This window comes from Hemiscyllium ocellatum, chromosome 45 (assembly GCF_020745735.1).
Source record: "Hemiscyllium ocellatum isolate sHemOce1 chromosome 45, sHemOce1.pat.X.cur, whole genome shotgun sequence".
Taxonomy (NCBI): Eukaryota; Metazoa; Chordata; class Chondrichthyes; order Orectolobiformes; family Hemiscylliidae; genus Hemiscyllium; species Hemiscyllium ocellatum.
The window spans coordinates 7,790,886-7,806,981 of NC_083445.1; the positions used below are offsets into that span (position 1 = coordinate 7,790,886).

Sequence of the window (16,096 nt, forward strand, 5' to 3'; positions counted from 1 at the left end):
GACGATGGATAGTGAGAGCGTAGGTAGCTCAGGATGTTTGTTGACAGTTGGCGAGGAGGATGGGGGTGGTGGGGGAGGGAGGTAATGTGAGAGCATCACATCTCGAGGTATTCCCCCACTCCCCAGCTTAATTCCGACAGTTGGGAATGGTCGCTGCTGAGGATGGAATCACTAATCCCAGCTCTTCCTGCAGGATGTCATCGAGACGCTCCGAGCTGAAGAAAGGGAAGCGAAGGCGAAGGTAGGTCCCCGTTGCGATTGCTCAGGTAGATGGACCTGAGCGGGATCAGGGAGGGGTACGGCGTTGCTTTCCAGGCTGGGTATCTTCACCACCCTGTGCTTTCAACCCACCCACTCCCCCCCGTCCTCAGGAACAGGGATAAAAAGGTTTGTGCCGTCCCTCGGGGCTGAGATTTTCCCAAGGTTGAGGGGCGAGGGGGTGTCACTTTTGATTTGTCAGGACTACCTTTTCATTTTCTCTATCCAGTGTGACAGTCACCCCATCAGCATTGAGGTCAGTATTTGAACTCTCACAAGGAGAATTCACCGGTAACCTCAGTAACTACCTACCCTCCATTAAACCTAAACACACCATGAAGGCATTTTTCACAGAGCCCCCTGCGGTGTGGAATCAGGCCGTTCAGCCCATCCAGTCCACGCCAACCCTCCATGCGCCATCCTACCAGACCCACCCCCCACCTCTATCACTTATTTCCTTGTATTTAAATTGGTACCGAGCGGCTGTATTGTGGCACAGTGGTAATGCCCCTACCCAGGTTTGAGTCCCACCTACTCCAGAGGTATGTAATAACATCTCTGAATCAGGTTGATTGGGAAAAATAGGTTACATTGGTACAGACATTAGCAGGCATAGGTGAGCAGACATTCATCCACCCCTGTGATTTCCAAGTTTCTCCCGCTCCGTTTTTAGCTGAGTACGCGTCTCCGTTGACAGGGTTAAAAACCTTGCACAGTCTTTTTCAGCTTCCCTCTCCTCACACCTCCACCTTGTGGTCTCCCGGCCATTTTACTAATCCTTTCCAGCTGGCATATTCGCCCTCCCGCCTCTAGGGGGAGGCGATGGTCTTCATTGGATTCCCATCACTGGGGCTGTTAATCCAGACACCCCAGCTAATGTCCCGGGAACCTGGGCTCAAATCCCACCAGAAGGCAGAATGTGAATTCAATACTAAAACAGAAATCTGGGATTAAGAATCTAATCATGACCGTGAAAGTGTAGGCCGATGGTCAGGGTTAAAAAAAACCTGACTGATGGCGCCTTTTTAGAAGGAAATGTGCCATCCTTACCCGGTCTGGTCTACACGTGACTCCAGACACAAAGTGATGTGGTCAACCCTTAATTGCTCTCCGGGCAATAAACACTGGACTGACCAGTGACACCCACATCCCATGATCGCATCAGTCTCTATATACATGTGGAGAGGCCTTGACACTGATCCTGTTCCCTCAGAGCCAGCTCTCAGAGTGAACAGAACCTCTGATGCTCTTGCTTATATCTATCAGCCAGGGCTCCCTGATTGGACCAGGTTAACAGCCCCAATCAGGGAACTCAGAGTCTATGAGGTCCACCTGGCTGATCAGGTTAGAGTCACTACAGCTAGTTCCACTGCAGCCTCTCTTCCTCCTGTGCTAGCCTCCCTCCCTCTCTCCCTCTCCTTCTTCTGCATGGTCATGCTGAGGGTCTTGAACCAGAGATCTGGTTGGCAGAACGAAGCCCTGCCCACGAGATCTTCTAGAGGTCAAAGGGTCGCGGGGGCCTTCTGTCACCATGGACAGGCCCCAGTAACCCTGATCCTCCGAACTGAGCCCTCAGGACAGGACAGGAGCTGACGGCTCAGGGCGTGGTTCCTCCTCATTCAGTCAATGGCTGCTCGCTCTGAGGAAGGGCAGTTGGCCCAGGGGGCTGTTCTCAAAATGGCATTGGAAGCAAACTCTAAACGGGAGTTGCAAGCTGGAGCAGTGTTGTTCCTGATTGGGCCTTAAAACCAATCTCAATAACTCCTCACAGGCTCAGAGAGAAATTCCAAAGGCATCCCATTGGTTGTTGGATTTTGTTGGCTGAAGACAGTGATTTATACAGCTAGGCCTGTCAAGCCTGAAGATTAGCCTGGAGTCTCTGGGCCCTCCCTGATGGAGGGTGAAAACCCAAGAGAAAATCATAGGGGTCTTTCTTCTCAAAAAATAAACTTAGCCTTTTTGGTTTTCTTTTGCTAACAAAACACAGTTGGTGCATGCTAAGCAAAAGCTGTTTTCAGTAACTGACCCATCATGAGAAGACTTAGAACATAGAACATAGAAAAATACAGCGCAGTACAGGCCCTTCGGCCCTTGATGTTGCGCCGATCCAAGCCCACCTAACCTACACTAGCCCACTATCCTCCATATGCCTATCCAATGCCCGTTTAAATGCCCATAAAGAGGGAGAGTCCACCACTGCTACTGGCAGGGCATTCCATGAACTCACGACTCGCTGACTAAAGAATCTACCCCTAACGTCTGTCCTATACCTACCACCCCTTAATTTAAAGCTATGTCCCCTTGTAATAGCTGACTCTATACGTGGAAAAAGGTTCTCATGGTCAACCCTATCTAAACCCCTAATCATCTTGCCATTGACCTAGGGGCATTGGTTGTCATGCCGATGGGTGTGTTGCCTACCCAGAGGTGGGAATGTGTGGGAGACGCGACACACCTGGAGAGCCGCCATCTTGTGATGGATTCCACTATCTGTCCCTGACTTGATCAAATCTTCTCATGTTTCAGAAAATGAAGATCAAGGAGGATCCTGATGTAAAGGTAAAAGCTATTCCAGCATGGTATGGTAGCAGATGGTACAGATGTTGTGGCCTTTGCTTTGTGACCACTTTCTTCATTTGTGAGTGGGTGGTCTGCTAAAAATGATGGGAAATTCAAGTCCAGAAGCAGTTTGTGACTCAGCTCCCAGTGAGGTGGGGGATCGTGAGTTCACAGTAGGGCAGCTACAGACGTTTCTCAGCCTAGGTTTCTCCAGTGTGTTCAACTATCTACACACACACACGCACACCCATACACAACACACACACACACACACGCACACCCATACACAACACACACACACACACACGCACACACACACGCACACCCATACACAACACACATACACACACTCGCACACACACCCACACACACACACACACACACACACGCACACCCATACACAACACACATACACACACACACTCACACACACACTCACCCATACACACACTCACACACACATACACAACACACACACACTCACGCACACACACTCATACACAACACACACACACACTCACACACACCCATACACAACACACACACACACCCATACACAACACACACACACTCACACACACCCATACACAACACACACGTGCATATACACACACACACATACACACACACTCACACACACACACACACACTCACACACACCCACACACAACGCACACACACACTCACACACACCCATACACAACACACACACACTCACACACACACCCATACACAACACACACACGTGCATATACACACACACACAACCCATACACACACACACACACACATACAAACATACACACACCCACACACAACACACACACACTCACACACACCCATACACAACACACACTCTCTCACTCACACACACACATACACATACACATACACACCCATACAAAACACACACACTGACCCCTATACACGCACCACCCATACACACTCACACCCACACACCCATACGCAACACACACACACACCCTCATACACGCACACACTCATACACACACCCCCCCATATACACACCCATACGACACACACACAGACCCCCATACATGCGCACCCATACACATCACACACACACCCATACACAACACACACTCACACAGACCCTCCTACATGCACACGCACACACCAGACACCAGTCCAAAACAGACTCAATGGGCTGATGCCTGGGATGAAGGTGTTGACTTGTCAAGTGTAAGACTTGATAAAGATTATCCCTTTATTCATGAGAGTTTAGAAGAATGGGGGGTGATCCTATTGAAACTCCAAGATTTACGAAAGGCTGACATAAGAACACTTGTATTTATGAACGCAGTCCAAAAGAGTGGGAGCAATTTAATGACCCGACATCTGAACATTTCCTGAACTGATGAATGGCTGCTTTATATTGTCCTGTATTGTGTTCTGACTTGCAACTTGTGAACAGACTTCGGAATGGACCCTGAAACGGAATTGCCTGGATGAGATTCTGAGAGGGCACAGATGTTGAGAAGATGTTTCCACTGGTTGAGGGTGGGGTGAGGGTGGGGGCTGTGGAATCTTGTAATAGTGGACAGACACATGGAGTAAAGGGACCCTCAATTCAAACTCTGCCGCAATGGAACTTCGTCTCTCGGAGAGGGTAGTGAATGTTTGGAATTATCTACTCCAGAGATTTGAGGAGGCCAGATCACAGAAAACCTTTAACAAGGAGGCAGAGTTTTTTGAAGTATGAGAGAGGCGAAGGAAGTAGCGTGAAGGAGCCATTGAGGCCTATGGTGGATCAGCCATCATCTGGACGGATGGTAGCATTGGCTTGAGGGAGGGGGAGGGTGAATGTCCTCCTGCCATTCCCAGTTCCTCTGTAAGGTGATGCATTTTGCCTCGAGCTTGCTGGGCTCCCAGTGGTGACAAGAGATAGGATCCCATTTCCTGTTCACAGGGCATACCTGCAGTAACCAGCACAGCTTTAAATACATTACGTCTCGGGGTGTGGGCACCGCTGGCTGGATCAGTGTTTATTTCCCGAGTAACTTGAGGGGTGGGTTTGTAAACTGGAATTACACGTGGTCACACGTGTTCCTTGCTGCACCCTGGGAACAGGGATTCTTTCTGGGAATCGATGGTAACCGTGGTCCAGGCTAGGCCTGGAATTACAGATTTATTAATTGAATTTAAATCCTACCAGTCGCCATTGTGGGAATGTCTCCAGGGACCTCTGATCCACGGACAGTCAGGGGGTGGAATGAATCGAGAAATGTCAGGGGCGACTGTAGAAAAGGACTTTTTAAGAAGTGACCTTTCATTTCCTTTCTCATCCTCTTTCCCCCCCCCCCCCCCCCCCCCCCCCCCCCCCCCCCCCCCTTTACTCCCAGAAATTGGTCTCGCAGTTGACACAGATGAACCTGAAGCTGTTTAACCAGGCCAATGCCAAGCAGATACCGTGGGTGGAGAAACAGTTTGCGTGCCCACAGTGTGATCATTACTGGTGGAGGAGAGTGCCGGATAGGAAACAGGTAAGGCACTGCCCGATTTCCCGCTGTCTCCATGTGAGGGTTCTGGGAATGGCCTGTACCCTGACAGGTCTCCCCAAGGGCTACTCAGGTTTGACCTTTGACCCCATCCAGGAATGGCACTCAGGCCTCTCTGAGTTGAGGGAGTTGGGGAAGTTGAATTGATCCAACTTTCCTGAGGAATCTCCAGTAAACCAATCACTGCCCAGCTCTCCACGAGATGTTGTTCTGCATTGTCAGTAACCCCTACTCTCAGGTCCAGGAGCTCTGGGTTCAAATCCCACCTCAGAAAATGGGCACCCACAGAATGTGCTTACCTGTGGAATGATGCACATCAATAAATCACACAGATACACACACACACACACACACACACACACACAGGCATGCAGGCACACACACATGCACACAGACACGCACACAGACAAACAAACACACATACACATACACGCACATAGAAACATAGACACATACAGACACACACACACACACATGCATAGGCACACAGACACACAGATATACAGACAAACACATGCAGACTCACACAGGCACAGAGAAACACACACAGATGCAGAGGCATGCACACAGACACATCCGCAGACACATAGACAGACACACACACACGGACACACAGACACATAGACATTCAGAGGCACACATACAGACACACTCACAGAGAAACATACAGTGATACACACAGATGCATAGACACACAGATGCACACACACACACACAGACAGGCATCCCCCTTACACACACACACAGACATCCCCCCTACACACACACAGACATCCCCCTACACACACACACATAGATATACACACACACATAGACACACACAAACACATAGATAGACGCACGCACACAGACACACACACGCACAGACATCCCCCTACACACACACAGACATCCCCCTACGCACACACACATAGACACACACACACCACAGACATTCCCCATATACATACACACATAGGCATACACACACAGATATTCCCCCTACACACACACACACATAGACATACACACACGTAGACATCCCCCCTACACACACTCGCGCACACACATAGACATATATGCAGATGCACAGTCACACCCAAACACACAGTCATGCATACACAGACATACAAATATAGACACACAAACACACATTCACACACATCGCTCAGACACACACACACACACAGTCTCTGTGTGGGTCTATCGGTCGGACTGTGTTAAATCTCCCATGCCCCACCTTCCAGCCAATGCAGTTGAACACGGAGTTTTCGGAGTGGGTGGAAACAAATCTGATGATGAATGGAGAGGGGGGGGGGGAATGGGAGGTTAAATGGTGAATGGTGTTGTTCAGTCCCATTCCTTGGGCAGTGAGCTCTGTTGGGTGAAATTAGGGAAAGTGCCTGGCGGAACCAGGCACCAGCTCACAGGGCAGCGCAGTAATGTGGGGGAGAGAATAGGGGAAGGAACCTCAGTAAAAGGTAGGATTGGTGTGGCTGGATCGTCATGTCGAAAGTTCCAAACCAACAGTGCAGATAAATTGATCCACACAAAGAATTGCGAACCTTTGGAATTGTCTAGCCCAGAGGGATGCTCCCTTATTGAATAACGGAGTGGCTGGGACAGAGAGATCTTAATCTCTCACGGGATTATGGAGTAGGGTGAGGATTGGGTAGGGGCAGGAGAGTTGATTGAATCCCGGGGCCAGCCATTATCCTACTGGGCAGCAGAGTGGGCTTGATGGGCCAAATGGCCGATTCCTGCTTCAAATTCTCGGAATGTCCACCCTCAGGGCATCACTGGGACAGGGCGAGGAATGGGGAGGGAACTTCGGGTGTTGAGACTCTCCGATAGCGTGACTCCCCCGTGATGTGAGAATGTCTTGTCTGCCCATAGGTCTCCAGGTGTCGGAGGTGTAAGGTGAAGTACAACCCAGTACCGGTTGATAAAATGTGGGGCTACGCTGAATTTCACTGCCAGCGCTGTGGCAACATCTTTGGGTAAGGAGGGTGCTGGGGAATATCAGCCATTAACCCCGTAATCTTCTGGGAAATGGTGGCTTTGTTACTGACTTCCTTTGTACCATCACTGAAAGGTACAGAACACCTTCATTGATAATGCTTGGAGCTCCCAGACTGTCTGGGGAAATGGTGGCCATATGGTCACCTCATTGGGCTAGTAATTCAGTCCAACAGCCTTAAGACATGGGTTCAAATCTCATGAGGGGAGCTGGTGGAATCTAGTTTCACAAACTCTGCCAAACTATTGTTGTGAAAACCCCATCTGGTTCACTAACATGAATGGGAAGGAAATTTGCCATACTTACCCAGTCTGTCTGATGTGCCCCCGGCAAACACCCGGCCAGCCCCTCAGCTCAAGGGCAATTTGGGACGGCAATTTTCCAGTGACACTCACACCCCATGAAAAAAGCTCACCAGCCCCCAGGACAAAGCATCTCGCTTGATTGGTATCTAATCTAACACTGACATGATTCTCTCTCTCTTCACCATAGAGTCATAGAGATGTACAGCACAGAAACAGACCCTTCGGTCCAACCCGTCCATGCCAACCAGATATTCCGACCCAATCTAGTCTCACCTGCCAGCACCCGGCCCATATCCCTCCAAACCCTTCCTACTCATATACCCATCCAAATGCCCTTTAAATGTTGCAATTGTACCAGCCTCCACCCCTTCCTCTGGCAGCTAAGTCGTAACGGTGTGGACCGTCTTTGAGATGCATTACAACAAGTCACCAAAGATCCTCGGACAGCACCTGCCACACCTGAGACCACTTCCATCTAGGAGGACGAGGGCAGCAGACACATGACAACATCTGCAAGTTCCCCTCCAAGCCACTCACCATCCTGACTTGGAAATATATCGCTGTTCCTTCACTGTCGCATGCTGGTACTGCAACCCGAAGGGCATTGTGGGTTTCCCAGTATCCACTGACGTATCTCCACACAGGCCAGTACCCACACCCCCGTTATTTACCCGTGCACAGTTAACGATACTGACCCACCTCGCTCAAAGCCAGCTCTCAGAGTGAACAGAACCTCTCACCCTGCTGTTCAGATTTTAAAAATTGTATTAACCAGTACAAATTGCAAACAAACAGTTAACATGAACAGCTGTATACAAGAAAAAAGCAATTAAAAGGGGAAAGGGGTGGGGACTCCACACCCCAAACCCTACTGTATAACCAGTGAGCAGGGAAGTGAGGAGGAACCTTGAATCCCCCCCATAAATCGTCACGAAGTAAACAGTAAACACAATCACACACAGTCTGCGAACCAAACAATAGACAGTGCAGGTATCATAGACCAGCCGTCTCTCCCACCTTCTGGCCACTCTGAGGCAGCCACCTCCATTCCCCTTCCTCCTCTCAGCCCAGCCCCATTCCCCTTCCTCCTCTCAGCCCAGCCCCATTCCCCTTCCTCCTCTCAGTCCATCCCCATTCCCCTTCCTCCTCTCAGCCCAGCCCCATTCCCCTTCCTCCTCTCAGCCCAGCCCCATTCCCCTTCCTCCTCTCAGTCCAGCCCCATTCCCCTTCCTCCTCTCAGCCCAGCCCCATTCCCCTTCCTCCTCTCAGCCCAGCCCATTCCCCTTCCTCCTCTCAGCCCACCTCCATTCCCCTTCCTCCTCTCAGCCCACCCCCATTCCCCTTCCTCCTCTCAGCCCAGCCCCATTCCCCTTCCTCCTGTCGGTCCACTCTGACACCTTCCAGTCTCCTGTAGGACAGCCCGTCCCCCTCCCTGTGGTGACAGGACCCTGCTGATTTTTTTTCTCTCTTTTTTTCTTGTTCTTGAGACTCCTGCCTATTTTGTTTTCCTTCTTTCCCCACACTACTGCCTAACTGCGGTAGTGCTGATATTTTCCCCCTGCACCCATGAGGGGTGTGTGCAGGTGTGAGACACAGAGGGAGACACAAGGTGACCCTGCTTCGTTTTTTTTGTTTCTCTTCTTTTTTTAAGGAGGAGAGTCCTTGCCCGCGCGTACACACTGATCCAGCTCCCTCAAGAGCCAGCTCTCAGAGTGAACAGATCCTCTGATACTCCTGTTTAATTTTTTATAAGCCCCCATGGTGTGTGTGTGCAGGTGTGAGACGCAGTGAGAGACACAAGGTGACCCTGCTGCTCTTTTTCTTTTTTTTTCTTCTTTTTTATTTCAAAGTAGGAAAAACACCCGAGTGGCCTGTGACAAGCAGTGCCCTTCACATCAAAGGGCAATGCTGTGTGATCAAAACAGTGAAGGGGAGGGCAAGGACTAAATTAAAATAGCGTTGGAGGGGGAAATGATGCTCTCCACTCCCTGTGGCGCCCACCTCTCCCTGAACAACTCCAGGGTGTTGGTGGACACCGCGTGCTCCTTCTCCAAGGACACCCAGGCCCTAATGTAACCGCGGAAGAGGGGCAGGCAGTCGGCCCTAACGACCCCCTCCACGGCCCGCTGCCTGGACCTGTTTATGGCTAGTTTGGCCAGGCCCAGGAGCAGACCCACGAGGAGGTCTTCAAACCTGCCCTCCCTCCTCCGCACCGGGTGCCCGAAGATCAGGAGCGTGGGACTGAAGTGCGACCAAAAGCAGAGGAGGAGGTTTTTAAGAAAATCAAAAAGGGAGTGCAAACGCCCACACCCAACATACACATGGTCCACGGACTCCACAGCACCACAGAACAAGCAGACCCTGCTGCTCATATCTGTCAGCCAGGGCTCCCTGATTGGACCAGGTTAACAGCCCCAGTCAGGGAACTCAGACTCTATGAGGTCCACCTGGCTGACCCCATTATAATCACTGCACACCCCCAAGTGGATCAATAAGATACCTCACCACCACCTTCTCCATGGGGAAGGTAGGGATGGGCAATAAATACTGGGCAAGCCAGCGACGCCCACATCCTGCGAATGGGTATAAACGGATTCGCATCATTGACGGACAGTGGGCAACAGAATCTCTTTCTCTTGGCCAGCTGTGTACTCTCTCTCCTTCAGGGGCTTTGGACAGATGGGCCTACCCGCTCCGTGCTACGTTTGTCAGAGTGGTGTGACGCCTCTGCGTATCCTTCCACCGAAGAAGGGGAGTGGCCCTCGAAGCCGTAGACCCCACAGTTGTTACGCCGAGGACTGCTACAATCGCAAAGGTCAGCACCTCCTCCACGCCCCGACCCACGACCTGGCGGGGTGGTCACAGCAGTGGGGTTTTCTTGTCACCCGTCCTGCTGCGCGGTGTCTTCCTGTCCCGAGGCCTGTCCTGTCGGAGTTGAGGTTGGGCCACACCCCACTCCTCCTCCTGGGACTGGCTTCGGTGCGGAATTCTCCACCACAGACAGAGGTCCAGGCCAGAACATGGAGCGTCCTCAAGATGGCGGGAGACACAGATCCAGGGGCCCATAGGGATGGGAGGGTACTGGGGAGGTAGTGGGAACAGGGACGACCAGACTCAAAGGACCGAATGGCCTGCTCTTGTGTTCGAGGTCTTTGTGAAGGCACTTTGAGTTTGGAGATGACAGGATTTTCACATGGAACGAGGGTAAGGTAGATACATTCTGCCCCATTCCCCCTTCTCAACCAACACCCTGAGCTCCGAGAGAGTCCGGGCATGACCCAGTCCCATCAGCAGAGACTGGTAATCACTAAACCCAGGGCAGCAGCTCCCCCTCCCCTCCCCCCACCACAGGCTGGTTTGAATGTTCTTCCACACCAGGTCAGAGGGCAGAGATTGGCACAGGGGTGGTACGGAGTGGACGGAGAGTGGAGTGAGGGGTGTAGGAGTGGATGGAGAGTGGGGTGAAGGGTGTAGCGATGGATGGAGAGTGGGGTGAAGGGTGTAGGGGTGGATGGAGAGTGGGGTGAAGGCTGTAGGAACAGATGGAGAGTGGGGTGAAGGGTGTAGGGGTGGATGGAGAGTGGGGTGAAGGGTGTAGGGGTGGATGGAGAGTGGGGTGAAGGGTGTAGGGCTGGATGGAGAGTGGGGTGAAGGGTGTAGGGGTGGATGGAGAGTGGGGTGAAGGGTGTAGGGCTGGATGGAGAGTGGGGTGAAGGGTGTAGGGCTGGATGGAGAGTGGGGTGAAGGGTGTAGGGGTGGATGGAGAGTGGGGTGAAGGGTGTAGGGGTGGATGGAGAGAGGGGTGAGGGGTGTAGGGGTGGATGGAGAATGGGGTGAGGGGTGTAGGGGTGGATGGAGAATGGGGTGAGGGGTGTAGGGGTGGATGGAGAGAGGGGTGAGGGGTGTAGGGGTGGATGGAGAGAGGGGTGAGGGGTGTAGGGGTGGATGGAGAATGGGGTGAGGGGTGTAGGGGTGGATGGAGAATGGGGTGAGGGGTGTAGAGTTGGATGGAGAGTGGGGTGAAGGGTGTAGGGACGGACGGAGAGTGGGGTGAGGGTGTAGGGGTGGATGGAGAGTGGGGTGAAGGGTGTAGGGCTGGATGGAGAGTGGGGTGAAGGGTGTGGGGGTGGACGGAGAGTGGGATGAGGGGTGTAGGGGTGGATGGAGAGTGGGGTGAGGGATGTAGAGTTGGATGGAGAGTGGGGTGAAGGGTGTAGGGGTGGATGGAGAGAGGGGTGAAGGGTGTAGGGACAGTTGGAGAGTGGGGTGAAGGGTGTAGGGACAGTTGGAGAGTGGGGTGAAGGGTGTGGGGGTGGATGGAGAGAGGGGTGAAGGGTGTAGGGACAGTTGGAGAGTGGGGTGAAGGGTGTAGAGTTGGATGGAGAGTGGGGTGAAGGGTGTAGGGGTGGACGGAGAGTGGGGTGAAGGGTGTAGGGACGGATGGAGGGTGGGGTGAAGGGTGTAGGGACGGATGGAGAGTGGGGTGAAGGGTGTAGGGACGGATGGAGAGTGGGGTGAGGGTGTAGGGGTGGATGGAGGGTGGGGTGAAGGGTGTAGGGACGGATGGAGAGTGGGGTGAAGGGTGTAGGGGTGGATGGAGAGTGGGGTGAAGGGTGTAGGGACGGATGGAGGGTGGGGTGAAGGGTGTAGGGACGGATGGAGGGTGGGGTGAAGGGTGTAGGGACGGATGGAGAGTGGGGTGAGGGTGTAGGGGTGGATGGAGGGTGGGGTGAAGGGTGTAGGGACGGATGGAGAGTGGGGTGAAGGGTGTAGGGGTGGATGGAGAGTGGGGTGAAGGGTGTAGGGACGGATGGAGAACAGGGTGAAGTGTGAGGCTGTACCTGCGAGTGCGACCGGAAAGCAGAATCCTGAGTCTGAAAGATCCCGGGTCTCCACAATGGGGGCTCGGGTGCAGCAGTGGACTCTTCAGGCCAGTCGCTATCCTTCGTAGACAGGCAGGAGGCTGGAAGAACACAGCCAGTCAAGGAAACATCAGGAGGTGAGGAAGTCCATGTTTCAGGGTTGGGGCTGGGTTTAGGGAGTGCTGCAGATACAGGGGATTGCGGGTGCAGTGTGGTGAGGTGGGGTTAAGGGTACACAGGTGGCAGAAGGGTTACACCTGAAACATCGACTTCTCCGCCTCCTGATGCTGCCTGGCCTTCTCCGTTCTGCCAGCCTCCTGCCTGTCTATCTTGGATCCGTTTGCCTCCAATAGCTGACCTTAAGTCAAGGTCACTAACCAGTCATGATCATGGCGCTGATTGTGGCAGCTTGCTCAAATTGGTCACCACGTGTCAGACCATACGTTGTGGGGTGCAGAATGCTTTGGGATGTCCTCAGGGTCACTAAAGGTGCTACGTAAATGAAAGTGAGGTTCGGTAAGATGCTCAAGGGACTAATTGTCTTTTCTGTCACATAACCAACTCCCTCTCCTGTACCTCAGAACCTCACATCCCCGGGACACACTGTGTTCACCCTCGCAGCAGGCAACGGAGAGGCCTACCCAAGGTCCTGCATCCCAGCATGGAGCACCAAAGCACAGGTTCAACTGTCGTCACCTGTCTGAGCCAGGGCAGTCTCATGGAGTGTCACGTGGATGATATCATCGAGGAGGACATCCTGGAGGAGGAGGAGGAGGAGGAGGAGGAGTTGGAGGAGGATACGACTGAGGAAGATGAAGACTCGACGGAAAAGTCAGTCGACGGCAACAGCGCCAACGGAGACTGACCAGACCGTGAAGCCATGCCAGACGTACGGCTGTCCGTCCAGCGCCTGTCTCACACCAGCTCCCAACCACTCATCGTCCCGCTACTCATGGCCCTGAGTAACGTTCATTCCAATGACCCGGCACATCACCCACACCTCCCGTTATGGTTATGGTGAGTCTTGTGCTTGGGGGCGTGACCTGCACCTTGGAATTTAAACCTCTACTTACTCTTGTCAAACGGCACCCGTTTTAGACGGGAGAACACAGAACATCCGTGTTTCCGACCTACAGCGGAGAAAGGCAGGTTCGGGTTTTACTTGTAGGTCAGGAGGAGGTGTCTCAGGCTGATCAGCAACGGGAGGCATCACTGCCCTGAGCTCTTCCTTCCACCCCCCAGATTCATTTGATTTGTCCCTGTGTGTTGGGGTGTGTGTGTGTGTGTGTGCGCACGCGCGCATGTGTATGTGTGTGTGTGTATATCTGTGTGTGGGTGTGGGTGTATGTGAGTGTGGATTTGTGGGGGTGGGTGTTTATGTGTGGGTGGATGTTTGTGGGTGTGTGCGTTTGTGGGTGTGTGTGTCTGTGTGTGTATGTGTGTGGGGCGGTTGTGTGTGTGTATCTGTGGGTGGGTGTGTCTGTATGTATGTGTGTGTGGGTGTGTGTATATCTGTGGATGTGTGTGTCTGTGGGGGTGTGTGTGTATCTGTAGGTGTGTGTGTGTGTCTGTGTGTACCTGTGTGTATGTATGTGTGTGGGAGTTTGTGTGTGTATCTGTGGGTGGGTGTGTATCTGTGTGTATGTATATGTGTGTGGGTGTGTGTATATCTGTGGATGTATGTGTCGGAGTATGTGTGCGTGTATCTGTGGGTGTGTCTGCGTGTCTGTGTGTGTGGGTGTGTCTGTGTGTTTGTGTGTCTGTGTGTGTGTGTGGGTGTGTCTGTGTGTTTGTATGTCTGTGTGTCTGTGTGTGCGTGTGTGGCTAACTTCAAGGCAAAAGCCAAAGTGATCGCTCTGAATAACTGAGCCATCTTCGATGACAGCTCAAGGTTGTAGCATCCAGTAACAGCAGCATGAATGAGCGTGCACTGATGTATTTGAAACCTCCCTCTGGCTCTGTCTCTGGGTGTGCACTTGCTCCTTAGAGACCTGAGTCGCCAAAACATTTACTTTAATTCCCACTCAGAGACAAGTGAAGGAGCAGCTATTGAATATTGCGTTTATAAAGCACAAAATGAGGCTATTTTGCCCACTACTGCCTGTGCGAACTCTCTGAAAGAATTCGCCCATTCACTTGTTTCCCTTTGAAAAGAAACAAAGGGTTCTGGAAACAAAAACAGAAATAGCTGGAGAAGCTCAGCAGACGCCTGGCAGCATCCGTGGAGAGAGAAAAACCGAGTTAATGTTTCGAGTCCCCAATGTGTGTTTCCCACTGCCGTTTCTGCCGAGGGCTCTCCCAAACCTGCTTCAGAAACCAATTTCTTCCTTGTGTTCTCATTGTGCCCTGGATATTCCTCTGTCCACCCCCTATCCCATGCCATGTCCTCCTCAATCATTACCCCTACCCCTATATTGGCACCTGAACCACACTCTAATTTACCACACTCTCAAGAGTTTTTGCTTTCTAGCATGCCCATATGTCTTACCAACATTTAAGGCTGCTATACCATTATTGTTCAATTGATTTCTTCTAGTCCATCACTTTGACCACCAGACGTAACTTTTTCCCAGTTCATTTTATTTCAAGTTTTGAATCTCTCTGCCTGGGTGAACAATGCTGCATCCTCAGATTGCCCGTGTGCCAATCTGACTTGCCCTTGTTGGGGTAGTTGTACTAGTGGGGTGGGCACACTAGATCTAGGGAGGGTAAAAACTGTAACTGTAACAAGTGCTTCTAATACCGGGCCTGAAATGGTTAAACTATCATGATCACTGAACTGGAAACTGCTGGCCTCCTAATCTGATCAGAGGCTAGCTGATAGACAGCCTGTTAATTGTACCTCTGGAATTTGTAACTGGTAGACATTGTTAATTGGATTATTTGAGGTGTCAATTGAACCATCGAAACTACTCACTTAAATGGTAATGAACTATTGTTTCTGGTAAACCACTAATTAAATAAGCGGGACCAGTGGCCCCACAATGTCTACGGGACTGCCCGCTCCGAGGCAAACGGACAGACAGCTCAAACCATCCAACCAGAGAGCGGAACGCTTTGCCCGGGAACGAGTAGCCAACAGGAAGGCCAGACGTGGACACCTGACCGGGAACACTGGCCAGCGAGGGGTATAACTGGGGCGAATTTGAGCAGAAGGGTTAGAACGCCTTCTCCAACGAATTGCATGCTGTAGAATTCGTTGTACAGTTTGCCAGTTTTGATTCTGTAAAATAAACGGTGCTCTGCTCCAAACTAAAGAAGCTGGTGCGGTCTCTCCTTCCAAAGAACTCGCAAAGACTGGAACCCCGAGGTTCCGGCCTAACATCCTGCACCCATTCTGTTGCACACTCAGGGACATGAGCTTTAACATAAAATAAATTTCTACTCCCGAATGCCAGTTTGTAATCTCTGCCAACTCCCTGTGAGCAGATGCAATGTGGTCCTACTATGGTTTGTGAAGGAGTCATCTCCCTGAAAATGGAAAGAATAATTGATGTATGGTGAGGGCAGAGTGTGGAAATGATTTGCTCTTCATTTATCCCAAAGGGAAAAAACAGCACCTTCTTAAAAAGAAAACATTTTAACATTGAGCAT

At 51.7% G+C, this 16,096-nt stretch overlaps 1 protein-coding gene across 1 annotated transcript in view; it reads left to right on the plus strand.

Moving 5' to 3' along the window:
• The window catches only part of shfl (shiftless antiviral inhibitor of ribosomal frameshifting), a 26,907-nt gene extending 11,145 nt beyond the window's left edge, over nucleotides 1-15,762 (plus strand). Inside the window, exons 4-9 of the mRNA XM_060855214.1 lie at nucleotides 194-241; nucleotides 2,785-2,817; nucleotides 5,181-5,321; nucleotides 7,212-7,315; nucleotides 10,307-10,455; nucleotides 13,084-15,762. Of these exons, the coding sequence (XP_060711197.1) occupies nucleotides 194-241; nucleotides 2,785-2,817; nucleotides 5,181-5,321; nucleotides 7,212-7,315; nucleotides 10,307-10,455; nucleotides 13,084-13,367 (759 nt within the window). The 3' untranslated portion in view covers nucleotides 13,368-15,762. The remainder of the gene's footprint in view (nucleotides 1-193; nucleotides 242-2,784; nucleotides 2,818-5,180; nucleotides 5,322-7,211; nucleotides 7,316-10,306; nucleotides 10,456-13,083) is intronic.
• Nucleotides 15,763-16,096: the final 334 nt, after the last annotated feature.